At 41.0% G+C, this 27549-nt stretch overlaps 2 protein-coding genes across 3 annotated transcripts in view; one reads left to right on the top strand and one right to left on the bottom strand.

Moving 5' to 3' along the window:
* Positions 1 to 514: 514 nt before the first annotated feature.
* LOC133548680 (zinc finger protein 391-like) lies at positions 515 to 19064 on the bottom strand. Its single transcript, XM_061893651.1, has 7 exons — positions 19017 to 19064; positions 18647 to 18718; positions 14272 to 14356; positions 11050 to 11232; positions 6713 to 6895; positions 4498 to 4680; positions 515 to 4322 (listed from the first exon to the last, which is right to left on the bottom strand). Exons 1-7 carry the CDS (start codon positions 19062 to 19064, stop codon positions 3319 to 3321), a joined length of 1758 nt encoding a protein of 585 aa, XP_061749635.1. The 3' UTR covers positions 515 to 3318.
* A 2874-nt stretch (positions 19065 to 21938) lies between these two features.
* The window catches only part of rnf17 (ring finger protein 17), a 42755-nt gene continuing 37144 nt past the window's right edge, over positions 21939 to 27549 (top strand). The window contains exons 1-4 of one of the 2 annotated variants that reach the window (XM_061894008.1): positions 21939 to 22065; positions 23215 to 23327; positions 24499 to 24596; positions 24698 to 24761. In XM_061894008.1, coding sequence (XP_061749992.1) covers positions 21999 to 22065; positions 23215 to 23327; positions 24499 to 24596; positions 24698 to 24761 — 342 coding nt within the window. In that variant the 5' untranslated portion in view covers positions 21939 to 21998. The remainder of the gene's footprint in view (positions 22066 to 23214; positions 23328 to 24498; positions 24597 to 24697; positions 24762 to 27549) is intronic. The other variant, XM_061894009.1, reaches the window with a different exon arrangement.

Below are 27549 nucleotides of genomic sequence, written 5' to 3'. Positions count from 1 at the left end.
CATTGATTGAATTTTATTTTAATCTTCTATTCCCCCCCCCACCCCCCCCTTGTTTACCTGTATGTCATCTTTTTTGTAAGGGGCGCTGGAAGCCGGCAGACCCGTCAGCGATCCTGTTCTGTCTCCCTGTAATGTTTGTCTGATCTTGAATGGGACTGTGCTGAAAATTGTAATTTTCCTGACGGAATAAATAAAGTACTATCCTATCCATCTATCCTCGAGGGAATTGAACCCACGATGCCGAACAGGCGTAACAATAGCCAACATTCACCAGGAGATGGCAACAGACAACATAGATCACTCCATTACAGACGGCGTTCCCATGGCTGTAATTTCCTCGTCCTTCTGCTTTGTCTCCTTGTGTGTGCAGTTTTTTATTCAAATCCGTAGACGTAACATAATTAGGCAGGCAAGCTGTTTATATTGTGGGAAAGTGGATGTGAAAACATGCTGTCCCCACTCAGGTCTGCGTTGCAACGAACAGTCTTACCTCAGAAGGTACTGACAGAATCAATTTAATACGAAAAAACTTTTTTATTGTTACATTAGTTGGCCATTTTTGTATTATAAAACGATTACAGAGATGGTTTCAGTAAATACAACCAAAAATGACACTGGAGAGACTGCAGATTACATACATGCACTGATCATGACTAATAGTCATTATCTCCACAGTTCATGTCTCCCACGTGTTTAACATTAAACAGTAATCATATGTCGGAGTATACGGATTCACTCATGTGATCCTAACAGGGTTTATTTAGGTTTTTATATATACAGGGCAGGGTGAAAGGTCATCTAAAAGTATCAAATATTACAAAGATAAATGATTAGTACTCTTCACGGTGGTCTTTATTTTCACCGAATGTCAGTATAACTGTCAAAGGTAAGTGTGATGTGTTCCTGTAAAAGTATTCTTCTCTCAATTATGAACTTCACTGAAAATATCAAGTTATCTTTAATGGATCACTGTATTTATTATCATAACTTTATGCTTGATAAATGTTGATATAAATTGTCAATTGTGCTGAAGTGGTATTTTTGTATGTGTGCAAGCTGGCAATCCAAAAAGATTGCCAGTTGTCTTTATCAGTGTTGTGTCCAGACTGGGCCTGCTGACGGCCAAGGTCGAACAGCGGCGGCGTGACGCAGACAGAGCAGAGACAAGGTGATATGACCGGCGTCAACTAACTTTCATTTATTCTATAATCATATATTGTGTTTAACTGGAGTTGTTGAGATGACCCCCTTCCCTCAGCGACAGCTTCAGTGATGTAATGGGGACTTTCCTAATAAATAGAGGAGGCACGCGGGCTTGACTTTTAGAACCGAGCTTGGATGTGTAACTAGAACACAGCCCAAAACACGTGTCTCCTCATGAGCTAATTTAACTTGGTTTAATTGAACTGATTAGATGTCATCAGTGTTTGGACATGACAGTGTGAAATCTGTTCAAAAACAATATACAAACCCTGTTTCCATATGAGTTGGGAATTTGTGTTAGATATACAACCCATATTCAGTTGAATATGCTACAAAGACAACATATTTGATGTTCAAATTGATAAACATTTCTTTTTCTGCAAATAATCATTAACTTTAGAATTTGATGCCAGCAACACGTGACAAAGAAGTTGGGAAAGGTGGCAATAAATACTGATAAAGTTGAGGAATGCTCATCAAACACTTATATGGAACATCCCACAGGTGTGCAGGCTAATTGGGAACAGGTGGGTGCCATGATTGGGTATAAAAACAGCTTCCCAAAAAATGCTAAGTAATTCACAAACAAGGATGGGGTGAGGGTCACCACTTTGTAAGCAAATTGTCGAACAGTTTTTAGAACATTTCTCAACGAGCTATTGCAAGGAATTTAGGGATTTTACCATCTACGGTCTGTAAAATCAACAAAAAGTTCAGAGAATCTGGAGAAATCACTGCACGTAAGCGATATTACGGACTTTTGATCCCTCAGGCGGTACTGCATCAAAAACCGACATCAGTGTGTAAAGGATATCACCACATGGGCTCAGGAACACTTCATAAAACCACTGTCAGGATCTACAGTTGGTCGCTACATCTGTAAGTGCAAGTTAAAACTCTACTATGCAAAGCCAAACCCATTTATCAACAATATCCTGAAACGCCGCCGGCTTGGCTGGGCCCGAACTCACTTAAGATGGACTGATGCAAAGTGGAAAGGTGTTCTGTGGTCTGACAAGTCCACATTTCAAATTATATTTGGAAACAGAGGACGTGGTGTCCTCCAGAACAAAGAGAAAAATAACCATTTGGATTGTTATAGGTGCAAAGTTCAAAAGCCAGCATCTGTGATGGTATGGGGGTGTATTAGTGCCCAAGGCATGGGTAACTTACACACACCATTAATGCTGAAAGGTAAATACAGGTTTTGGAGCCACATATGTTGTCATCCAAGCAATGTTATCATGGACGCCCCTGCTTATTTCAGCAAGACAAGTGTTACAACAGCGTGGCTTTGTAAAAAAAAAAAGAGTGTGGGTACTTTCCTGGCCCGCCTGCAGTCCAGACATGTCTCCCATGGAAAATGTGTGGCGCATTATGGAGCTTAAAATATGACAGCGGAGACCCCGGACTGTTGAAGGACTGAAGCTCTACATAAAACAAGAATGGGAAAGAAATCCACTTTCAAAGCTTCAACAATTAGTTTCCTCAGTTTGAGTGTTGTTAAAAGAAAAGGTGGTGTCACACAGTGGTGAGCATGCCCTTTCCCAACTACTTTGGCACGTGTTGCAGCCATGAAATTCTAAGTTATTATTTGCAAAAAAAATTAAATTTATGAGTTTGAACATCAAATATGTTGTCGTTGTAGCATATTCGACTGAATATGGGTTGAAAAGGATTTGCAAATCATTGTATTCTGTTTATATTTACATCTAACACAATTTTCAAACTCATATGGAAATGGGGTTTGTATTTAAATATAAATATTTGGCCTAAAAACAACTAAATTGGGTTTTGTACTTCGTAACATTAAATGGGCCGGCTGAGTTTGCACCGAAGTGCTTCGTGGGGCTGATCTTGACCTTGGAGAAGCCCTGCAGGAGACCATTAGGGACTAATAAAATGATTCTCCTGTGTGCGTTTGCATGTGTCTTTGCAGATTGCGTTCGTCAGTGTAACTTTTACCACACACTGAACAGCTGAAAGGTTTTTCACCTGTGTGCGTTCTCATGTGCCGAGCCAAATAAGGGTTTTAACAAAACTTTTATCACAAACCGAACAACTATAGAGGTTTTCCCCCTGTGTATATTCTCATGTGTAATTGCATATCGCTTTTTATTGAGAATTTATTTTTGCAAACTGAACAACTGAAAGGTCTTTCTCCCCTGTGTGTGTCCGCATGTGCTTCTGCATCTCGCGCTGGTTCGAGAATCTTTTGACACACACCGAGCAACTGAAAAGATTCTCTCTTGTGTGAGTCTGCATATGGCGTCCCAAACTACAGTTTCTAACAAAGCTTCTGGCGCAAACGGAACATATATAGGTTTGTTTTCCTGCGTGTGTTTTCATATGTATTTGCATACTTCTTTTGTCATAAAACCTTTCGGCGCACATTGAACAACCGACGGGTTTTTCTCCTGTGTGTTTTCTCATGTGTATTTGCATATTACCTTTGTCATAAAATCTTTTACCACACAGTGAGCAACTAAAAGGTTGCTCTCCCGTATGTTTCCTCAGGTGCGTTTGCATATTACTTTTGTTAGAGAATCTTTTCGCGCAAATTAAACAACTGAAAAGCTTTTCCCCTTTGTGTGTTTTCATGTGTATTTGCATATTGTTTTTTTTAGCAAATGTTTTACTGCAAAGTGAACAACTGAACGGCCTTTCTCCCGTGTGCGTCTTGATGTGTTGCTTCAGATGAGAGCTTTTAAAAAAGCGCTTCGCACAAACTGAACAACTGTGAGGTCTTTCTCCCGTGTGCGTCCGCATGTGCTGCTTCAGATGAGAGCTTTTAAAAAAGCATTTCGCACAAACGGAACAAACAAAGGATTTTTCTCTCGTATGTGTTTTCACGTGCGATTTCATATTTACGTCAAAGTCCGACGTTGTGTCGTCACTATCTGACGATAGCGGGGCTATGAGGTTGTCCACCTCATGGTCTTCAGTCGTCACAGAGACAACAGTTTGTGGTAACTTGGTGAGATCCGCCTCCTCCCGCCCAAGAAAACACCGCTCTTCTTTAATGTGGGGGGGTTGTGGATCCTCCTGCCTCAAAGTGGAGCCCCCTTCTAATGACTGACGGGGAAATTCTTCTTGATGACCAATCAGCTGCTGGCGATCTGCAGAACAAGTAAGACTTATTGTCAAATATGATGACGGTTCAGCAAGTTTTACTCATTGAGTAATGTTGTGAATGTAGAGCTGAAAAGCAAAAACCTTCACCCATAACAATTGTCCCTGGATGAACATCCGTGACAAACTTGACATTAGATGATATATAGATGTTGTGCTTACTTGTACTGTGATGAAGCTGTGAGGACTCAGGTGCTTTGTCTTCATGGTCTTCAGTCTTCACAGAGACAACAGTCAGTGGAAACTTGCTGAGATCAGCCTCCTCCTGCCCGAGAAGACACTTTTTCTCCTGAGTGATCCAGAGCTCCTCATCTTCATTTTTAATGTGGGGGGGCTGCTTGACGTCTGTTGGGTAAATACAAAACCAGTGAAGTTGGCACGTTGTGGGAATTGTAAATAAAACAGAATACCGTATTTTTCGGATTATAAGTCGCTCCGTAGTATAAGTCGCACCGGCCAAAAATGCATAATAAAGAAGGAAATTAACATATATAAGTCGCACTAGAGCAGGGGTAGGAAACCTATGGCTCTATAGCAGGGGTGCCTATTGCGTCGATCGCGAGCTACCAGTCGACCGCGGGGGGTGTGTCAGTCGATCTCCAGCCAGGATTTAAAAAAAAAATAGACCTAAAAATGAGTGATCATCAATCTTCACCAAGACGTCACTTAAATGACATTCACGGCACCCGAGGGTCTTGTGAGATGACGCTGGCTGCTGCAAGATCATTATTATGAAAATATGACCGAGAGGAAGGCGAGAAACACTTTTTATTTCAACAGACTCTCGCGCCGTACCTTCCGTCAAAACTCTAAAGGCCGACTGCACATTTCCTATCTTCACAATAAAAGCCCTGTTTCATGCTGCCTGCGCTAACTAAATACAGAGTCTCGGAAAACTGGCGTGCACAAGCGATCCCTCAGAAAGCTGGCGTGCACATCACTTGTGCACGCCAGCTTTCCGAGACTCTTATTTTGTTAGCGCAGGCAGCATGAAGCAGGGCTTTTATTGTGAAGATAGGAAATGTGCAGTCGGCCTTTAGAGTTTTGACGGAAGGGACGGCGCGAAAGTCTGTTGAAATAAAAAGTGTTTCTCGCCTTCCTCTCTGTCATTTTTTCATAATAATGAACTGGCAGCAGCCAGCGTCATCTCACAAGACCCTCGGGTGCCGTGAATGTCAATCAAGCAAGCTACGGATTTTGCCGCCAATGTTTTTCTTGTAAAGTGTATGGAAGCTGGATGAATTAGATGCCAAAATCCAACCACTTTCATGTGGTATTGTACAGAAAGGACAACTTTTTTTCTCCTCCATTCAAAAATGTGGGCGTTATCATCATTACTGTCTGATTCCAATCAATGCAAGTCATCAGAATCAGGTAATACACCAACTTATATTTTTGTCTTTGTGAAAGAAAGACATCTATATGTGTTACACATGCTTGTATTATCATTAAACACATTTAACTTGTTTACAAAAATGTCTCTTTCATAAATAAATAAATATAAATGATATATATAAATGAGGTAGATCCCCTCGAGTTGGTCAATTGAAAAGTAGCTCGCCTGCAGAAAAAGTGTGGGCACCCCTGCTTTAGAGCCAGATGTGGCTCTTTTGATGACTGCATCTGACTCTCAGATAAATCTTAGCTGGCATTACTTAACACGATAAGTCAGTGTATTTCAACCTTTTCTGAGCCAAGGCTAATTTTTTTCATTGAAAAAATTCCGAGGCAAACCACCAGCAGAAAACATAAAAAAATTGATTGATATGAATTCAAACCATAACCAACCATGCATCACTATAGCTCTTGTCTCAACGTAGGTGTACTGTCACAACCTGTCACATCACGCCGTAACTTATTTTGAGTTTTATGGTGTTTTCTTGTGTCTTGCGCTCCTTTTTTTGGTGGCTTTTCTTCTTTTGTTGGTATTTTCCTGTAGCGGTTTCATGTATTCCTTGAATGCTATTCCCCGCACCTGCTATGTTTTCGCAATCAAGACTAAGTTGTGCGGACGCACTCCTTCTTTGTGGGGACATTGTTGATTGTCATGTCATGTACGGATGTAGCTAATGTTACCATGTCGCTAACCTCTCTGCTTTGTGGGAGCGTGTGATGTTGCACATGTGACGTGTGTAAGAAGGTGCGCTTGGTTTACGTTTCTGTGAGAAGGAGAGACAAGAAAGAGTGGGAAAAGCCTGTAGTGTAATGCCCGCAGCTAAAAGCAACTGCGTGAGAACGTATACTCCAATATCACCATATAGTCATTTTCTATATCGCACAGAGTCAAACCCGCGATATATCGAGTATATCATTATGTCGCCCAGCCCTACATCAGTTACAAACATTGTATTAGATGATATCTGGATGTTCTGCTTACTTGGACTGTGATGAAGCTGTGAGCACTCAGCTGGTTTCTCTTCATAGTCTTCAGTCCTCACAGAGACAACAGTCAGTGGAAACTTGGTGAGATCAGCCTCCTCCTGCCCAAGGAGACACTCTTCATCCTGAGTGATCCAAAGGTCCTCTTCTTCTTCTTTAATGTGGGGGGGCTGCTGGACATCTGTTGGTAAATAAGTAAATAGGATTAAGAGAGAATATAAATAGTTTTTGACTGACAATATTAACACAATTAGATTTGTTTTGTGTTAAAAGTCTGTAACTAAACACAAGAAAATCCATCCATCCATCCATGTTCTACTGCTTGTCCCTTATGGGGTGGCAGGGGGTGCTGGAGCCTATACCAGCTGCACAGGGGTGGGAGGTGGGAACACCCCGGACAAGTCTCCACCTCATCGCGGGGCCAACACAGATAGACAACATTCACACACTAGGGACCATTTAGTGTTTACAGTCAACCTATCCCCAGGTGCATGTCTTTGGAGGAAGCCGGAGTACCCGGAGGGAACCCACGCAGTTAAGGGGAGAACATGCAAAAACTCCACCCAGAAAGATCCCGAGTGCGGGATCGAGCTTCGTATTGTCAGGCACACATACTAACCTCTGTTCCACCGACAGGGGTCGGGAACCTTTTTGGTTGAGAGAGCCAAAAAGCCAAATATTTTAAAATATATTTCCGCAAGAGCCATATAAAACATTTTTTAACACTGAACACAACTAAACACGTGCATTTTTAAGTAAGACCAACATTTCTAGAGTATAATAGGTCTCTTATTCTTTGTAATAACATTGTTATTCTGAAGCTAACTGTGGAGGGGGTGTGGCCTGCGGGCCTGCAGCGACAGGTGCGTAGAAGGCCCACCTGGGCCTTGTTATCTAATCACCTGTCGCTCTGTTATGAGCAGCAGCCAGGAGGAGAGACTGGGTTGGGGCTGGAAATACTATTGCTGGAAAACAACTGAGAGATTTATTGAAAAATAAAACAATATTGTAACCCTGAAACAGGCTCTCATGTCGGTGCTTGGGGGTCTGAAGAACCCCCAGGAGGGCAAGCCCCACGCTAACCAATAATAAATAAATAACTTCTTACCATTAACGCAACTTCTTGAACAGGTGCGGTAGATAACGGATGGATGGATTAAAAATGCATGAGAATGTTTTATATTTTGAACATTATTTTTAACACTGTGATTACAAGTGGAATTATTCATTATTTATCGTGTTAAGCAACGTCAGCTCAGATTTATCCGAGAGCCAGATGCAGTCACATCTGGTTCTAGAGCCAAAGGTTCCCTACCCCTGTGCTAACATATGAAAATATTGAGTATTAAATATTAATATTACATGACCCACTAGTTGTTCCACCAGGCCAAACCTGGCCATATTCGGCCCTTTGTGCGTCCCTGTCCGGCCAATCATAAATTACAAAATAAATTTTAAAAAGTATCTATGTCAAGTGTGCAATACAACTATGCTGCTTTTATTTTGAAAAGCCTTATTTGTATTACTTCCAATCACAAATAAAATAAATAAACATCTGTCGTGTGTGCAATACAACTATGCTGCTTTTATTTTGAAAAGTGTTATTTATGGGCGTATGTCCGTGTGTAACCTGTGAGGGAAGATGCACAGCGACAAGTGATGCCCGGTTACCACCGAGATGTCAGCTCACGCTACAAAAATAAAAGTTGATGACGAATGCCGTGTTTCCAACAAGACATGGACTGCAAAGTATTTCTTTGCAGAGATGAAAGGTAAATCCATGAGCTTAATTTGTGGTACACAGGCTGCTGTGTTTAAAGAATATAATTTGAATCGCCACTACATGACGAAGCACGAGGGAAAATACCGGAATCTGATGAAGTGCGTGCAAGGGAGGCTGACGCGTTGATGGTAAAACCGCAAACCCAACAAGGACTTTTTGCCAAATTTCACACACCCAGATATGCAGCCGTCAGGACAAGTTTCGTCATTTCTCACAAAAATCGCCAGAAAAAGTAAGGCGCTTTCTGACGGAGAGTTTATTAAGGAGTGCTTATTGGACTCTGTTGCGCTGATATGCCCGGAGAAGAGGGGCGCATCGGATAACGTGTCACTTTCCCGACGCACTGTATGTAACGAGGCGGGTTAAGACCATCGCTGGAAACTTGGAGCTTCAGCTGAAGACCTGAACGGCCGACGTTGACTGTTTTTCGCTGGCTTTGGATGAGAGCTGCGATGTACGTGACACCGCCCAGCTTTTCATCTTCCTACGTGGGATAACTGCAGACTTTCAAATCCCGGAGTAGCTGGCAGCCATGCAGTGAATTAAAGGGACAACCACAGGTAATGACTTGTTCACAGAGGTAAATGCGTGTTTGAACATGTTAGGACTGAAATGGGACAAGCTGGCGGGCGTGACAACAGATGGTTGTCCAAATCTGACGAGGAAAAAATGTTGGACTTTTAAAGAGGATGCAGGATAAAGTGACAGAAATTGACATTTTTACATCAGGGAGTGTTGTGTAAGACAGTGCTAAAAATGAAACCATCAAAAGCAATCTGCTTTTGTATAAAGTTAAGTTAGGTTAGGTTAAATGAAATTATTATTATTATTATCATTATTATGTATCTTACGGTATATCAAAATTAATTTGACAAAAATTTTATTGAAATATTGTTTTTATTGACACTAAATTAAAGTGCGCTTTTTGTACAAAACACCACTACAATAGTTTAAAACAAATGAAGCGCACATTTGTGCATGATGTCACACAAGATAGTTCAATAACTGTCAAACAAAAATGAGCTACATAATGGGACATCAAATACTGTATGTCCTTCACTATGTGGTAGGTTCCTGCGGACGTTATCTCCTTCTCTTGTTGACTTTTTTATTTTCATGCGGTATTGATCTGGAAATGGTTGCTTCGGCATTTTGTTGGTGTGGCACCGGCCGGAGATGTTGACATGCGGAGTTTCAAGCACTTTCCAGTCTCTAGCGGGTGGCTTTTGAAATGATGCTACATTAGCAGTGCTGCTATTTTTTGTAGCAACGCTTTTGCCGCATTAATGTCGAACATATTCCCGCTTGAAGCCAAACCACCGCCAGACCCTGTGCTATTTTTCTTGGGAATAAATTCTTCCTTCATTTGTTACCAGATTCACACCTTCTCTCTCTCGTATTACCACCCGTACTTCACCACTAGCATCACAGCTAATGTTACCATGTTGCTACCTCTCAGCTTTGTGGGAGCGTGTGACGTTGCACATGTGGCGTGTGTAAGAAGGTGCGCTTGGTTTATGTCTCTGTGAGAAGGAGAGACAAGAAAGAGTAGGAAGAGCCTGTAGTGTAATGCCCGCAGCTAAAAGCAACTGCGTGAGAACGTATACTCCAATATCACCATATAGTAATTTTCTATATCGCACAGAGACAAACCCGCGATATATCGAGTATATCATTATGTCACCCAGCCCTACATTAGTTACAAACATTGTATTAGATCAGGGGTGCCCACACTTTTTCTGCAGGCGAGCTACTTTTCAATTGACCAACTCGAGGGGATCTACCTCATTTATATATATCATTTATATTTATTTATTTATGAAAGAGACATTTTTGTAAACAAGTTAAATGTGTTTAATGATAATACAAGCATGTGTAACACATATAGATGTCTTTCTTTCACGAAGACAAGAATATAAGTTGGTGTATTACCTGATTCTGATGACTTGCATTGATTGGAATCAGACAGTAATGATGATAACGCCCACATTTTCAAATGGAGGAGAAAAAAAGTTGTCCTTTGTGTACAATACCACATGAAAGTGGTTGGTTTTTGGCATCTAATTCATCCAGCTTCAATACACTTTACAAGAAAAACATTGGCGGCAAATTCCGTAGCTTGCTTGATTGACATTCACGGCACCCGAGGGTCTTGTGAGATGACGCTGGCTGCTGCCAGTTCATTATTATGAAAAAATGACAGAGAGGAAGGCGAGAAACACTTTTTTTTCAACAGACTTTCGCGCCGTCCCTTCCGTCAAAACTCTAAAGGCCGACTGCACATTTCCTATCTTCACAATAAAAGCCCTGCTTCATGCTGCCTGCGCTAACAAAATAAGAGTCTCGGAAAGCTGGCGTGCACATCACTTGTGCACGCCAGCTTTCCGAGGGATCGCTTGTGCACGCCAGTTTTCCGAGACTCTGTATTTAGGTCTATTTTTTTTAAAAGCCTGGCTCGTGATCGACTGACACACCCCCCGCGGTCGACTGGTAGCTTGCGATCGACGTAATGGGCACCCCTGCTCTAGATGATATCTGGATGTTCTGCTTACTTGGACTGTGATGAAGCTGTGAGGACTCAGGTGGTTTCTCTTCATAGTCTTCAGTCCTCACAGAGACAACGGTCAATGGAAACTTGGTTTTATGAGCCTCCACCTGCCCTAGAAGACACTCTTCATCCTGAGTGATCCGGAGGTCCTCTTCTTCCTCTTTAATGTGGGGGGGCTGCTGGACATCTGTTGGTAAATAAGTAAATAGGATTAAGAGAGAATATGAATAGTTTGTGACTGACAATATTAACACAATTAGATTATTTGTTTTGTGTTAAGAGTCTGTAGCTAAAAGCATGAAAATCCATCCATCCATTCATTTTCTACCGCTTGTCCCTTACGGGGTCGCAGGGGGTGCTGGAGCCTATCTCAGCTGCACAGGGGCGGAAGGCGGGGTACACCCTGGACAAGTCTCCACCTCATTGGGGAGCAAACACAGATAGACAACATTCACACACTAGGAACCATTTAGTGTTGCCAGTCAACCTATCCCCAAGTGCATGCCCAACCTGTCTGTGGTTGCCAGTGTTCTGTTCTACATGGTAGTGTGCTGGGGGGGCAGTACATCTAAGAAGGACAGCTCCAGACTTGAGAAACTGATCAGGCGGGCCGGTTCTACAATGGGAATGAAACTGGACTCACTGGTGAGGGTGGCAGAGAAGAGGACTGTTGACAAACTAGTGAGCATCCTGGATGATGCCAGTCACCCTCTGCATAGTGTTATCAGTAGCCAGAGGAGCATGTTCAGTTCTAGACTGCTTCATCCCAAGTGCAGGACTAATAGACTCAAGGACTCCTTTGTCCCACACGCCATTAGACTGTACAACTCCTCTCTGGGACGGGGGGTACTAGGATGACAGGGGATGCAAAACAATAACAGTGCAATACGTTTTCATAACATGGTCACTACTGCCTACTTTGTCTTGTTATATTCTTATTTTACTGTTATATTGTTAGAACAAGAAAGTTTGATCATATTACGCCTGTACTGGCTCACCTGCACTGGCTTCCTGTGCACTTAAGATGTGACTTTAAGGTTTTACTACTTACGTATAAAATACTACACGGTCTAGCTCCATCCTATCTTGCCGATTGTATTGTACCATATGTCCCGGCAAGAAATCTGCGTTCAAAAGACTCCGGCTTATTAGCGATTCCCAAAGCCCAAAAAAAAGTCTGCGGGCTCTAGAGCGTTTTCCGTTCGGGCTCCAGTACTCTGGAATGCCCTCCCGGTAACAGTTCGAGATGCTACCTCAGTAGAAGCATTTAAGTATCACCTTAAAACTCATCTGTATACTCTAGCCTTTAAATAGACCTCCTTTTTAGACCAGTTGATCTGCCGCTTCTTTTCTTTCTCCTATGTCCCTCCCTCCCTTGTGGAGGGGGTCCGGTCCGATAACCATGGATGAAGTACTGGCTGTCCAGAGTCAAGACCCAGGATGGACCGCTCGTCGAGACCCAGGATGGACTGCTCGCCTGTATCGATTGGGGACATCTCTACGCTGCTGACCCGCCTCCGCTTGAGATGGTCTCCTGTGGACGGGACTCTCGCTGCTGTCTTGGATCCGCTTTGAACTGAACTCTCGCGGCTGTGTTGGAGCCACTATGGATTGAACTTTCACAGTATCATGTTGGACCCGCTCGACATCCATTGCTTTCGGTCCCCTAGAGGGGGGGGGGTTGCCCACATCTGAGGTCCTCTCCAAGGTTTCTCATAGTCAGCATTGTCACTGGCGTCCCACTGGATGTGAATTCTCCCTGCCCACTGGGTGTGAGTTTTCCTTTACTTTATTTATATAGCACATTTAAACAAAAATAACGTTTCCAAAGTGCTGCACAGCCATGTTAAAAACAATTGTAAAAATAATAATAATAATAAAATAAAATAAAAAAAATATATATATATTATGCTCCACCAATGACTGAATAAAAACAAAAAATAAATAAATATAAAAGCAATATAAAAACAAATATGATTAAAAACTATTTTAAAAGGTAAAATCAATTAAAACAGTAAAATAGAAATCAAAGTGTATAAAAAACACACAAGACAACAGAGGACAGAGGACAGAGGACCACACAACTCACGTAGTGTTAAAAGCCAAAGAATAAAAGTGGGTCTTAAGACGAGACTTAAAACACTCCACTGTGGAAGCAGTTTGAACATGGAGGTGCAGAGTGTTCCAGAGCTTAGGGCCGACCACAGAGAAGGCCCTGTCTCCCCTGGTCTTAAGTCTGGTCTTGGGCACCACGAGCTGGAGCTGGCTCTCGGACCTCAGAGCGGGCGCAGGAATGTAAATTTGGATGAGGTCTGAGATATATTGAGGTGCCAGTCCATGTAAAGATTTAAAAACAAACAGCAATGTTTTAAAATCAATTGTAAAATGAACAGGGAGCCAGTGCAAACTCTGAAGAATTGGGGTTATATGCTGGCCTTTCCTGGCCCCTGTTAAAAGTCCTGCTGCCGCCTTCTGGACTAACTGCAACCGGGAGAGAGCTTCTTGGCTAATGCCAGCATAAAGTGCATTGCAGTAGTCCAGGCCACTTCAAATAAAAGTATGCACAACTTGTTCAAAAAGGTTAAAAGATAAAAACGGTTTAACCTTCACTAAAAGACGAAGGTGATAAAAACAGGATTTTAAAACGCCATTGACTTGTTTGTCTAGTTTAAAATGGCTGTCTATAGTGACGCCAAGGCTGGTGACTTTGGGACGCACATCATGTTGCAATGGTCCCAAGTCAGTGAGGGCCGGACCAAAGACTAAAATTTCCGTTTTTCCCTCATTCATTATTTAAAAATTCTGGGCTAGCCAAGCCTTGACGTCACATAGACAGTTAAGAAGGGTGTCAGGGGGCCGTGGCTTTTTGAAATCGGCATATAAATTTGGCAGTCATCTGCATAGAAGTGATAAAACACTCCATGTTTCTTAAAAATATCTCCAAGAGGGAGGATATAAAGAGCGAACAGGATGGGGCCTAAAATAGATCCCTGGGGGACACCACAGTAAAGGTGTACGAAAGCCTATGGTGTGTCATTAACCAGTTGTGTAATGTTCCTGTGCCTTTAAGTTCATAGGTCAATCTGTGACGTCATTTCCCCTTCAAATCACGTCTTTGTCAGACCAGCCGGTTTCAATCAATGGTGGCAGCCAGTCTTGTGTGCGTTGACGACAAAAACCACACACACACACACACATACCCACAAACCCACAAATTCATATCTACCTTTCAGCAATAAAGATGATTTAAGGATTCTCTGGCAGGAATCTGTCCATCGTGTCCCAACTCTAAAAAGAACTACTATCCCTTCCTAACACAGGCAATGACATACAAAAAGTACAAAGTTGACAACACATAATAATATAAATTAATATAGTGCAAAAGGTCATGTAAAGTATGTAATGCATGATTTTCCATTTTTTCCTGAAAGGGAGTGGGAAGAAGATCATTTATTTAATCCCACTCCCCAGTTCTCCATTCAGTGATTAATCCCATGTTTGAGGATTATAATACAAATGTTGTATCATAGTGACATTACCACAGGTAACGATAATTATTACGCTGTAACAATAATTTGCATCAACAATGTAGGAAGAATGAATATACCAACAATGGTAATAGACAAAATACCAACAATGGCAACAGCAATAATGGTAATAAAGTTAAAGTACCAATGATTATCACACACACACTAGGTGTGACGAAATTATTCTCTGCATCTGACCCATCACCCTTGATCACCCCCTGGGTTTGTTGGTAGTTTAACCCCCAATTACAACCCTTGATGGTGAGTGTCAAGCAGGGAGGTAAAGGCTCTCATTTTTATAGTCTTTGGTATGACTCGGCCGGGGTTTGAACTCCCACTCTAACCACTAGGCCACTGAGTAGACAACATAGCAATTATGGTAATTATTTGAACCAGACCCGATGTTTGTATAATAGTTTAAATCGACGAATAGTTTGGCATGGCTTGTGTTGCAAGTCTGGTTTGTTCCATAGTTTTACTCCGCATAGACACACAAAAACGTTTACGAGTGGTTTGAGGTCTCGGCAATGAGAAATATCCAAAGCCTCTCAAATTATGAGCCTGCACCCGTCTTATAAAAAAAAAAATTGTAGATTAGGCGGCAATAATTGTTATATGCTTTATATGAGATTATGAATGTATTGCAGTTAACAAATTTGATTGCATAAACAGATAGTATGTTCTAAATCAGTGGTTCTCAAATGAGGGTACGCGTACCCCTGGGGGTACTTGAAGGTATGCCAAGGGGTATGTGAGATTTTTTTTTAAATATTCTAAAAATAGCAACAATTCAAAAATCCTTTAAAAATATATTTCTGTAATAATACTTCAACAAAATATGAATGGAAGTTCATAAACTGCGAAAAGAAATGCAACAATGCAATATTCAGTGTTGGCAGCCAGATTTTTTGCGGACATGTTCCATAAATTTTGATGTTAAAGATTTCTTTTTTTGTGAATAAATGTTTAGAATGAAGTTGATGAATCCAGATGGATCTCTATTACAATCCTTTAAGTTGATGATTACTTCTATGTGTAGAAATCTTTATTTATAATTGAATCACTTGTTTATTTTTCAACAAGTTTTTAGTTATTTTTATATATTTTTTTCCAAATAGTTCAAGAAAGACCACTACAAATGAGCAATATTTTGCACTGTTATACAATTTAATGAATCAGAAACTGATGACATAGTGCTGTATTTTACTTCTTTATCTCTTTTTTTCAACCACAAATGCTTTGCTCTGATTAGGGGGTACTTGAATTAAAAAAAATGTTCACAGGGGGTACATCACTGAAAAAAGGTTGAGAACCACTGTTCTAAATAACCAACGTTGTGATTGATCCGCACTGCTCTTATCTGTAATATGATCAGAGGAAGAATTGTATTGTGGTAAGTTATCCCCCACACTTCAACATAATACGTAAGGTATGGCAGTACCAAGGTGCAGTATAGAGTACGGAGTGCATTTTCATTGAGGTATAGTTTTGCTTTGTTTATAATTGAGAGGCTTTTGGAGATTTTTGTTTTAATGTGTCTGACATGAGGTTTCCATGATAGTTTACTATCAATTATTACTCCCAAAAGTGTATTCTCATTTACGATTTCAATTTGGGTACCATCAATACTCACTTTCTGTTCAGACGTTATGTTGCGATTTGCAAACATCACTATCTTAGTTTTAATTATATTTAAGGATCCTTTATTTGTGTACATCCATTTTTTTTATTATGTTTAGTTCTGTGTTTACTGTATTTATTAGCTCATTATAGTCATCACTACGGTCGAATATATCTGTGTCAACAACAAATAGTATACATTTCATTACTTTAGTTGGAGTAAACATATCATTAACATATACATTAAACAGTTTTGGCCCCAACACGGAGCCTTGGAGGACACCACAAGCAATGCAAAGAGTATAGTAAGAGAACAGCCTACTCAGTGGCCTAGTGGTTAGAGCAGGGGTAGGGAACCTAGGGCTCTAGAGCCAGATGTGGCTCTTTCGATGACTGCACCTGGCTCTCAGATAAATCTTAGCTGACATTGCTAATCACAAAAATAACGTTCAAAATATAAAACATTCTTATGCATTTTAATTCATCCATCCTGTCAGGTTGAGTTGTTGACGAACCCCAAGATGCAGAGATGGTGGCAGGCATTGTAAAGGAAAACATGATTTAATGTCCAAAATATAAAGAAAAAACACAAACCAGGAACCAGGAACGGACTAATTGGAAACAGGAAACAGGAACCAGCAAACAGGAACTAGGAGCAAAAAGACGGACAGCAATCCACAGCATGCTGGAACAGCGACAAGTAGTAGCACAACATCGACAGGTATTAGTGACAATAATCCATCACTGACTGGAGGAGAAAGCAGGTCTAAATAGTGACAGGCTGATTGACACCAGGTGTGGCCAGGTGCCTATCAGCCACAGTTAAGGGGAAACAGCACTCAGGGAGACAAAGGAACTAAAGGCAGGAAACAAAGACAAATGCAGAGGAAAAACTAAGACATAGCCAAACTGTCAAGGACAAGCCTGACGCATCCGGTTTCTACCGCACCTGTTCAAGAAGTCGCATTAATGGTAAGTAGTAGTTTATTTATTGTTTGTTAGCTTCAGAATAACAATGTTATTAAAAAGAACAAGAGACTTATTACACTCTAAAAATGTTAGTCTTACTTAAAAATGCATGCATTTAGTTGTATTCAGTCTTAAAAAAAATATTATATGGCAATCACAGAAATACTTTTTAAAATATTTGGCTTGGATGGCTCTTTCAGCCAAAAAGGTTCCCGACCCCTGGGTTAGAGTGTCCGCCCTGAGATCGGTAGGTCGTGAGTTCAAATCCAGGCCGAGTCATACCAAAGACTATGAAAATCGGACCCATGACCTCCCTGCTTGACACTCAGCATTAAGGGTTGGAATTGGGGGTTTAATCACCATAAATGATTCCCGGGCGGGGCACCGCTGCTCCCCACTGCTCCCCTCACCTCCCAGGTGGTGATCAAGGGTGATGGGTCAGATGCAGAGAATAATTTAGTATGTCAATCAATCAATTATTTATATAGCCCTAAATCACTCGTGTCTGAAAGGGCTGTACAAACCACAACGACATAAGGGCAAGGAAAACTCACACCCAGTGGGACGTCGGTGACAATAACTATGAGAAACCTTGGAGAGGACCGCAAATGTGGGCAACGCGGCTGTGTGTGACAATCATTGGTACTTTAACTTTAGTATCAGATAAAAATTGTACCCTAAACTCCAGCCCATAAACTTTATTAGTAGATTGCACAGTTCAGTACATATTCCGTACAATTGACCACTAAATGGTAACACCCCAATAAGTTTTTCAACTTGTTTAAGTCCACGTTAATCAATTCATGCCAGCCCCCTATTTCCATATCTTTCCATTTTATCTAGAATAATTAAATGATTAATGGTGTCAAAGGCTTTCTTTAGAACCATAAAGATACCAACTGCATATATTTTATGCTCCAGTGCATTAGTAATAGAGATAGGGTGAGAAGCTCTGTCATCCGGGAGGAGCTCAAAGTAAACCAGATGAGGTGGTTCGGGCATCTGGTCAGGATGCCACCCGAGCGCCACCCTAGGGAGGCGTTTCGGGCACTTCCGACCGGTAGGAGGCCACGGAGGAAACCCAGGACACATTGGGAAGACTATGTCTCCCGGCTGGCCTGGTAATGCCTCAGGATCCCCCGGGAAGAGCTGGACAAAGTGGCTGGGGAGAGGGAAGTCTGGGCTTCCCTGCTTAGGCTGCTGCCCCCGCAACCCGACCACGGATAAGCGGAACGGATGGATGCATTAGTAATTTCTTCAATAGCTTCAGTTATCGCCATTGAGGTTGTTCGTTTGGACCTAAAGCCATTGATTATATGATGCTTCTCAAGAAAAGTTCAAGTCAAGAGTTAAATAGTTTCTCAAAGATTTTTGAGAACAAAACAAAGCAGTGCATCCTCCTCACTAGTCAATTAATTTTTCTATATACAATGTATTTAGGAATAGTGTTCATAATAAAATAAAAAGAGTAAAAAGTAAACAAACCTGTTCTATGTGACACAACTTGACGTTTCTTGTGAGCTGCGTCCAGTAGTTGATGTTGTGGCTCCTTCTCTTCTATTGTTGGTGAAAGTTCCTCCTCGTACTCTGCTGTCGTTCTTTCGCACATTTTCACACAATCCCAACACTTGACACTTAGACTTGATCTCTGCTTAGCGACGCGTTGACAACTTCTGCGTCTCTTTGTTAGCGGCTAACAAGCTAAGCTAACTAGCACGCTGAGCTAGCATGAGGAGCTTTAAAGTGCGCTCGGACTAATGTATCCGCATGGAAACAATTATTAACGACGTTTTCTCTTTTAAAACGATTAAGAAGACAAAACAATAATGCCCACGTTTAGGCCTTCTCCTCAAACTCCATCGTTGCTCCGTCTTCGTTCTTTCGATGACCCGCTGACTAGCATTTTAGGCACATCGCGCTCTTTACAGGTTCTTAACGAGACACTCCTCGTTCGGTCTTGTGATATCTTAATTCATCAACTCAATACCAGATAAGAGCCTTCAGTTTTTAATGCCGATGGACACTTCCCAATGTGTCCGTTTAACGACGGACACGTTGTCAGGTTACGCAGCATGGAGCGCTACTGCGCACTGGCGCTGACGAGACGCGGGGCCGCCATCTTGGAGTGGTGATCCGCTCTACTCAGTGCAATTCATTTGGCAGCAGCAATGAACTGTCATTCATCTTACCTCACTGAATACCACTCATTTTCACCCCCTTTTGTCATACGTATAGCTATGATAAAATACACATGTTTTATTATTCATAGTTTGCTTAACAGTCCCACCCCCAGGATTGTAAATAATGTAAACAATTCAATGTATACTCTGAATTGTGTGATGACTGCATTATACTAATAGTAAATATTTGTACCACGAATTGATTTACGTGGACCCCGACTTAAACAAGTTGAAAAACGTATTCGGGTGTTACCATGTCAATAGTACGGAATATGTACTAATGACCACTGCAATCTAATAATCAATCAATCAATCAATGTTTACTTATATAGCCCTAAATCTCTAATGTCTCAAAGGGCTGCACAAACCACAACACAAACCACTACGACATCCTCGGTAGGCCCACATAAGGACAAGGAAACTCACACCCAGTGGGACGTCGGTGACAATGATGACTAAGAACCTTGGAGAGGACGAAAGCAATGGATGTCGAGCGGGTCTGACATGATACTGTGAAAGTTCAATTCATAATGGATCCAACACAGTCGTGAGAGTCCAGTCCAAAGCGGATCCAACACAGCAGCGAGAGTCCCGTTCACAGCGGAGCCAGCAGGAAAACATCCCAAGCGGAGGCGGATCAGCAGCACAGAGATACACAGGCAAGCAGTACATGGCCACCGGATCGGACCGAACCCCCTCCACAAGGGAGAGTGGGACATAGGAGAAAAAGAAAAGAAGCGGCAGATCAACTGGTCTAAAAAGGGAGTCTATTTAAAGGCTAGAGTATACAAATGAGTTTTAAGGTGAGACTTAAATGCTTCTACTGAGGTAGCATCTCGAACTGTTACCGGGAGGGCATTCCAGAGTACTGGAGCCCGAACGGAAAACACTCTATAGCCCACAGACTTTTTTTGAGCTTTAGGAATCACTAATAAGCCGGATTCCTTTGAAGGCAGATTTCTTGCCGGGACATATGGTACAATACAATCGGCAAGAGAGGATGGAGCTAGACCGTGTAGTATTTTATACGTAAGTAGTAAAACCTTAAAGTCACATCTTAAGTGCACAGGAAGCCAGTGCAGGTGAGCCAGTATAGGTATATATGTATGTATATATGTATATAAAGGTATATACAGTATAGGTATATATGTATGTATATATGTATATAAAGGTATATACAGTATAGGTATATATGTATGTATATATGTATATAAAGGTATATACAGTATAGGTATATATGTATATATATATGTATATAAAGGTATATACAGTACAGGCGTAATGTGATCAAACTTTCTTGTTCTTGTCAAAAGTCTAGCAGTCGCATTTTGTACCAACTGTAATCTTTTAATGCTAGACATGGGGAGACCCCAAAATAATACGTTACAGTAGTCGAGGCGAGACGTAACAAACGCATGGATAATGATCTCAGCGTCTTTAGTGGACAGAATGGAGCGAATTTTTGCGATATTACGGAGATGAAAGAAGGCTGTTTTAGTAACGCTTTTAATGTGTGACTCAAAGGAGAGAGTTGGGTGGAAGATAATACCCAGATTCTTTACCGTGTCGCCTTGTTTAATTGTTTGGTTGTCAAATGTTAGAGTTGTATTACTAAATAGAGGTTGGTGTCTAGCAGGACCGATAATCAGCATTTCCGTTTTTTTGGCGTTGAGTTGCAAAAAGTTAGCGGACATCCATTGTTTAATTTCACTAAGACACGCCTCCAGCTGACTTTTTTTTTCTTCTTCTTTGTCATGAAAAAGGGACATTTTTGTCATTAAAAAGGGAGGGTTTTTGTGGTTGGTGCACTATTTGTAAGTGTATATTGTGTTTTTTATGTTGATTTAATTAAAAAAAAAAAATAAATAATAATAATAATTTTTAAAATAAAAAATTCTTCTGCAGCTCGGTACCAATCGGGCCACGGCCTGGTACCGGGCCGCGGCCCGGTGGTTGGGGACCATTGGATTACAGGACACTGCTTTTGATTGATAGATTTTTATTTCAAATATGCAAAAAAAAAACAAGAACAAGCCTGATCCAATACAGAGCTGTAGCCTTAACAGCCATTATCCATCCATTTTCTACCGCTTATTCCCTTTGAGGTCGCGGGGGGTGCTGGCGCCTATCTTAGCTACAATCGGGCGGAAGGCGGGGTACACCCTGGACAAGTCATTACAGCCATTATAACAAAATTAAAACAATGGAGAATAAAAAACAACAACAAATGAGCATTGGACTTAATTTATTTATTTATTTATTTTACATATCTGAAAAGGAGTGAGAATAAATTTACACTTTTTTTCACCCCAATAAAAATGTATAATAGACTTAAAAATCAGGTGTATTATACATTTCTTGAAGTGTAACAATAACCGTTGATCGTGTGGCTGATGCCCATTTTTCCCAGGCGTATTTGAAGTAAACATGTCCAAACTAAATTAGCTGAGCACAAGTGAACTTTAGTTACAGCAAAAAAGCAGGTAAAAGCTTTCTTTACCGATATTAATGTGAAATAATATGGCATAACACGACTCGCGAGTTATAATTGAAGACAAATAATAGGACCTGCTTGAATGGATGTGGGTCACGTGACGAATGAGGCCATTTTGTCTTCGAACAATCCCATCAACAGGTGCACTTCGCCTTCATCAAAGATGGAACACGACAACCAACCCGACGCCGTCATTTGCAACTTCTGCGGGAAGGCTTTCACGCTACCCGGTAGGATGTTTACATAACTACTATAAGTACCTAACAATAACGATAAGAGCTTTATCGTCTTTTTGCCGCGCGCTAGCTCCGAGTTGGCGTGTTTAGCTAGCGGCAAGAAGTGGTATTACACCTCGGACCTTGTTTAAACCTAATTGTTTTTTGTGAGCGATGTTTAAAAACAACATAATTTAAGGTATATTTACTAGGAGTCGGGAAATGTTGGTTTTGATCACTTCAATTAGTCACATCCAACTTTTGTTAACCAATGTGTTTTGTCAGGGGTGTCCAAAGTGCGGCCCGCAGGTTATTTTTTTAAAGGCCTACTGCAGGGGTCAAAAGCCAAATATTTTAAAATGTCTTTCCCTAAGAGCCATATAATATTTTTTTTAACACAGAACACAACTAAACGCGTGCATTTCTAAGTAAGACCAACATTTCTAGAGTATAATGGGTCTCTTATTCTTTGTAATAGCATTGTTATTCTGAAGCTAACTGTGGAGGGGGCGTGGCCCGTGGGCCTGCAGCAAACTGGGGTGTGCCAGGATCGGCCTCGAAATCAGCGAGAGCTGCGTAGATGGCCCACCTGAGCCCTGTTATCTAATCACCTGTCGCTCTGTTATAAGCAGCAGCCAGGAGGAGAGACGGGGTTGGGGCTGGAGCCAGAGCGCGAGCGAGAACGAAAGAGAACAATTCAATTGCTGGAGAGACTTATTGAAAAATTAAACAATAGTGTAACCCTGAAACGGGCTCTCATGTCGGTGCTTGGTGGTCTGAAGAACCCCCAGGAGGACAAGCCCCACACTAACCAATAATAAATAACTTCTTAACGCAACTTCTTGAACAGGTGCGATAGTAAACGGATGGATGGACTAAAAATGCATGAGTGTTTTATGTTTTGAACGTTATTTTTAACACTTATTACAAGTGGAATTATTCATTACTTATTATGTTAAGCAATGTCAGCTCAGATTTATCCAAGAGCCACATCTGGCTCTAGAGCCATAGGTTCCCTACCCCTGGCCTACTGAAACCCTGTACTTCCCACCACCCAGTCTGATAGTTTATATATCAATGATGAAATATTAACATTGCAACACATGCCACTGCAGGTGGCTTCTGTGTTGTTCTGACCCAATGTTTGTTTGTCAATGCATTTAGAAGATGAAGTTGAGGGCAATCTTCCACGTGTCTTGATATGCGGTCACATCTTTTGCACATCCTGCCTGCAGTCCATTGAATCCAGGAACGTCGTGAGGTGTCCCGAGTGTGAGGTGAGAAAGACATTAACCCGAGCATCACTTGTAGTAGGACTGGGCGATACATCGATATACTCGATTTATCGCGGGTTTGTGTCTGTGCGATATAGAAAATGACTATATGGTGATATTGGAGTATACGTTCTCACGTAGTTGCTTTTAGCTGATGGCATTTCTCACTCTTTCTTGTCTCTCCTTCTCACAAAGACATAAACAAGTGCACCTTCTTATATACGTATACGCCCTCGCAGAGCAGAGAGGTAGCAGCATGGGTAACGTTAGCTGTGGTGCGAGCGGTAATATGAGAGAAAGAAGGTGTGAATCTGGTATCAAATGAAGGAATAAATAATTCCCAAGAAAAACAGCAGGGGGTCCATTGTCTGGCGGTGGTTTGGCTTCAAGAGGGAATGTGTCGAACAGACAACCGTAATTTGTCAGTTGTGGGGCAAAAGCGTTGCTACGAAAAGTACAATTACTGCTAATATGTAGCATCATTTGAAAAGTCATCTGCTATAGAATGAAGAGTGCTTACTCCGCATGTCAACATCTCTATTCGGTGCCACACAGTATGAAAAAAATAGTCCACAACAAAAACGTCCGCAGTAACCTACCACATAGCAAAGGACGAACACTATTTGATTTCCTATTATGCAGCTCATTTTTATTTGACAGTTATTGAAATATCTTGTGTGACATCATGCACAAAAGTGCGCTTTATTTGTTTTAAACTATTGCAGTGGCGTTCTGTACAAAAAGTGCACTTTAGTGTTGTTTTGATATGTCATCTTAGTGACATCATGCACAAAAGTGCACTCATAGTTTGTTTGAAAATGTCTCTGACAATCTTGCACTTTCTGCTTTGGAAATGACACGAATGTTTGTGCCACTGCTTAATAACTGTTTAATAAATACAGTTTTGACTTAGTTGTGATTTCCCTCTTTGCATGGAAGTTTAAAAGTAGCATATATTAATGTAGTATGAAGAAGAATGTTTTAATGTAGACACATAGAATCATTATACTGCTGGGATTATATGTATCAAGTTTGAATTCAAGGCTAAGGCAAAATATGGAGATATATATGGTGTATCGCAACATGGCCTAAAAATATCGAGATATTAAAAACAGGCCATATCGCCCAGCCCTAACTTGTAGACAACTTTGCTCATGAAATTCTGTCTTTACAGGTGGCGTCAAGCCTTCCAGAAGAGGGCGTGTATGGGCTTCAGGAGGACACACGAATTATTGGCCTCATCTACACTATTAAAATGAACAAGACGAGAAGGTGAAATGCTGTTGTCAACATGCAGGCAACGATTTGTCTCAACGCTACAGGTTTTTATGAGGGACATGATCTTCGTATATTAAAAGCCAGACGTCTGACAGGTCAAAGTGTCGCAGAAGAAAATTGGTCTCCCCAAACGTTGATGGCAGCAACGATGTTCAGCAGGTAAGTTTGGCTTTGGGGAAACAGGGTCTACAATTCATGTCTGGCTCTGAATCCAACATGGAAAAGTATATGCAAATGTTGAAATAAGAACTTCTAACACTTCATATTTGACGACTAATGCCAATTAGGGCTGGGCGATATGGCCTTTTATTAATACATCGATATTTTGAGGCCATGTCATGATACACCATATATATCTGGATATTTTGCCTTAGCCTTGAATGAACACTTGATGCATATAATCCCAACTCAAATATGATGATTCTATGTGTCTGCATTCAAACATTCTTCATACTGCATTAATATATGCTACTTTTAAACTTTCATGCAGAGGGAAACCACAACTAAGTCAATTTAAAAGTGTATTTATTAAACAGTTATTAAGCAGTGGCACAAACTTTCATGTCATTTCAAAAACAGTGCAAGATTGTCAGACATTTTAAAAGAAGCTATAAGTGCACTTTAGTGCATGATGTCACTAAGATGACAAATCAAAACAACACTCAGTTAAAGTGTACTTTTTGTACAGAACGCCACTACAATAGTTTAAAACAAATAAAGTGCACTTTTGTGCATGATGTCACACATGGTATTTCATTAACTGTAAAATAAAAATGAGCTCCATAATAGGTTCCTGCAGATGTTATCTCCTTCTGTTGTTGACTTTTTTTTTTTCATACGTTGTTGATCTGGAAATAGTTGCTTTGGCATTTTGCTGATGTGGCTCCGGCCGAAGATGCAGAGTTTCAAGCACTCTTCATTCTCTAGCGCAGGGGTGTCGAACTCAAATACAGAGTGGGCCAACATTTAAAACTGAACAAAGCCGCGGGCCGAGGTTGAACAAATTAACCTTTTAATAGGGACCCAAACAAGTTTTGCATTGAATATTGAACAAGCAAGGCTTATAAAACTTTATAGTGACATGCAAAATCCAGTTTGAAATAATAATAATAATAATAATTAAAGGGGAACATTATCAGCAGACCTATGTAAGCGTCAATATATAACTTGATGGTGCAGAAAAAAGACCATCTATTTTTTTTAACCGATTTCCGAACTTTAAATGGGTGAATTTTGGCGAATTAAACGCCTTTCTGTTTATCGCGCTGGAGGCGATGACGTCAGAATGTGACGTCGCCGAGGTAACACACCCACCATTTTCATTTTCAATACATTACAAACACCGGGTCTCAGCTCTGTTATTTTCCGTTTTTTTGACAATTTTTTGGAACCTTGGAGACATCATGCCTCGTCGGTGTGTTGTCGGAGGGTGTAACAACACTAACAGGGAGGGATTCAAGTTGCACCACTGGCCCCAAGATGCCAAAGTGTCTGCCGCCAGACCCCCATTGAATGTGCCGGAGTGTCTCCACATTTGACCGGCGATGCTAAGGCAGACATGGCACAGAGATGTATGGATAACCTACAGATGCATTTGCAACTATATTACTTTTCTTTCCACCCACATTTAATGCGAAAAAACACTTTCCAATCGACAGATTTAAGTTGCTCCAGTGTCAAAAGAAGCGAAAGTCCTGATCGTTTGGTCCGCACATTTTACCGGTGATGCTAACGCAGCTATTCGGCCATGCTATGGCTATGAATAGCGTCAATAGCTATTCGCTCAATAGCTTCAGTTTCTTCTTCAATATTTTTGTACTCCAACCATCTGTTTCAATACATGCGTAATCTGTTGAATCGCTTAAGTCGCTGAAATCCGAGTTTGAATCCGAGCTAATGACACTATATCTTGCTGTGGTATTCCCATTGTTTGTTTACATTGGCAGCACTGTGTGACGTCACAGGGAAATGGCCAGTGTCTTCGCAGAGAGCCGAAAATAAGGCACTTTAAAGCTTCATTTAGGGATATTCCGAGACCGGTAAAATTTTGAAAAAAACATCAAAAAATACAACAAGCCACTGGGAACTGATTTTTATTGTTTTTAACCCTTTTGAAATTGTGATAATGCTCCCCTTTAAAAAATATCAATGGCATATCAAATAAAATTTAAATAAATATTGAATGCCTCTTTTCGGCGGAGGGGTTGAGGTGGATGGGGTTTGGTGATAGCGGCGGGTGTATATTGTAGCGTCCCGGAAGAGTTAGTGCTGCAAGGCGTTCTGGGTATTTGTTCTGTTGTGTTTATGTTGTGTTACGGTGCGGATGTTCTCCCAAAATGTGTCATTCTTGTTTGGTGTGGGTTCACAGTGTGGCGCATATATGTAACAGTGTTAAAGTTGTTTATACCGCCACCCTCAGTGTGACCTGTATGGCTGTCGACCAAGTATGCCTTGCATTCATTTGTGTGTGTATAAGCCGCATATATTATGTGACTGGGCCGGCACGCTGTTTGTATACAGCAGGGGTCGGGAACCTTTTTGACTGAGAGCCATTAAAGCCAAATATTTTAAAATGTATTTCCGTGAGAGCCATAGAATAGTTTTTTAACACTGTATATAACTAAATGCCTGCCTTTTTTTTTTTTAGTAAGACCAACATTTTAGACTATTGTAGGTCTGTTATTATTTTTAATTAACATCGTTATTCTGAAGCTAACCAATAATAAATAAAATACTTCTTACCATGAATGCAACTTCTTGAACAGGTGTGGTAGAAAACGGATATTTTGACACTGTGATTACCAACGTAATTAGGTAGGTAGGTAGGTATTGTTATTGTCCAAGAACAACAAAACTTTGTTAATTGACTGATTGATTGTATTAGACAAACAAACAGTGTTCGGTTCACAGAACAGCTATGGGAAAAAAACTATAGAGCAAAGCATAT

The sequence above is a fragment of the Nerophis ophidion genome, linkage group LG03, assembly GCF_033978795.1.
Source record: "Nerophis ophidion isolate RoL-2023_Sa linkage group LG03, RoL_Noph_v1.0, whole genome shotgun sequence".
Taxonomy (NCBI): Eukaryota; Metazoa; Chordata; class Actinopteri; order Syngnathiformes; family Syngnathidae; genus Nerophis; species Nerophis ophidion.
The sequence above is the reverse complement of the archived record's forward strand: the minus strand, read 5'-3'. Positions and strand labels throughout refer to the sequence as shown.

What these genes read in the sequence shown, in the direction of transcription:
- LOC133548680 (XM_061893651.1), bottom strand. Translation starts at nt 19,064, where the DNA reads ATGCTAGTCAGCGGGTCATCGAAAGAACGAAGACGGAGCAACGATGGA. An exon ending in GAAGACGGAGCAACGATGGA is followed by an intron (nt 18,719 to 19,016) that starts GTTTGAGGAGAA and finishes CACCAACAATAG; the next exon opens with AAGAGAAGGAGCCACAACAT. An exon ending in ACAGCTTCATCACAGTCCAA is followed by an intron (nt 6,896 to 11,049) that starts GTAAGCAGAACA and finishes ATTTACCAACAG; the next exon opens with ATGTCCAGCAGCCCCCCCAC.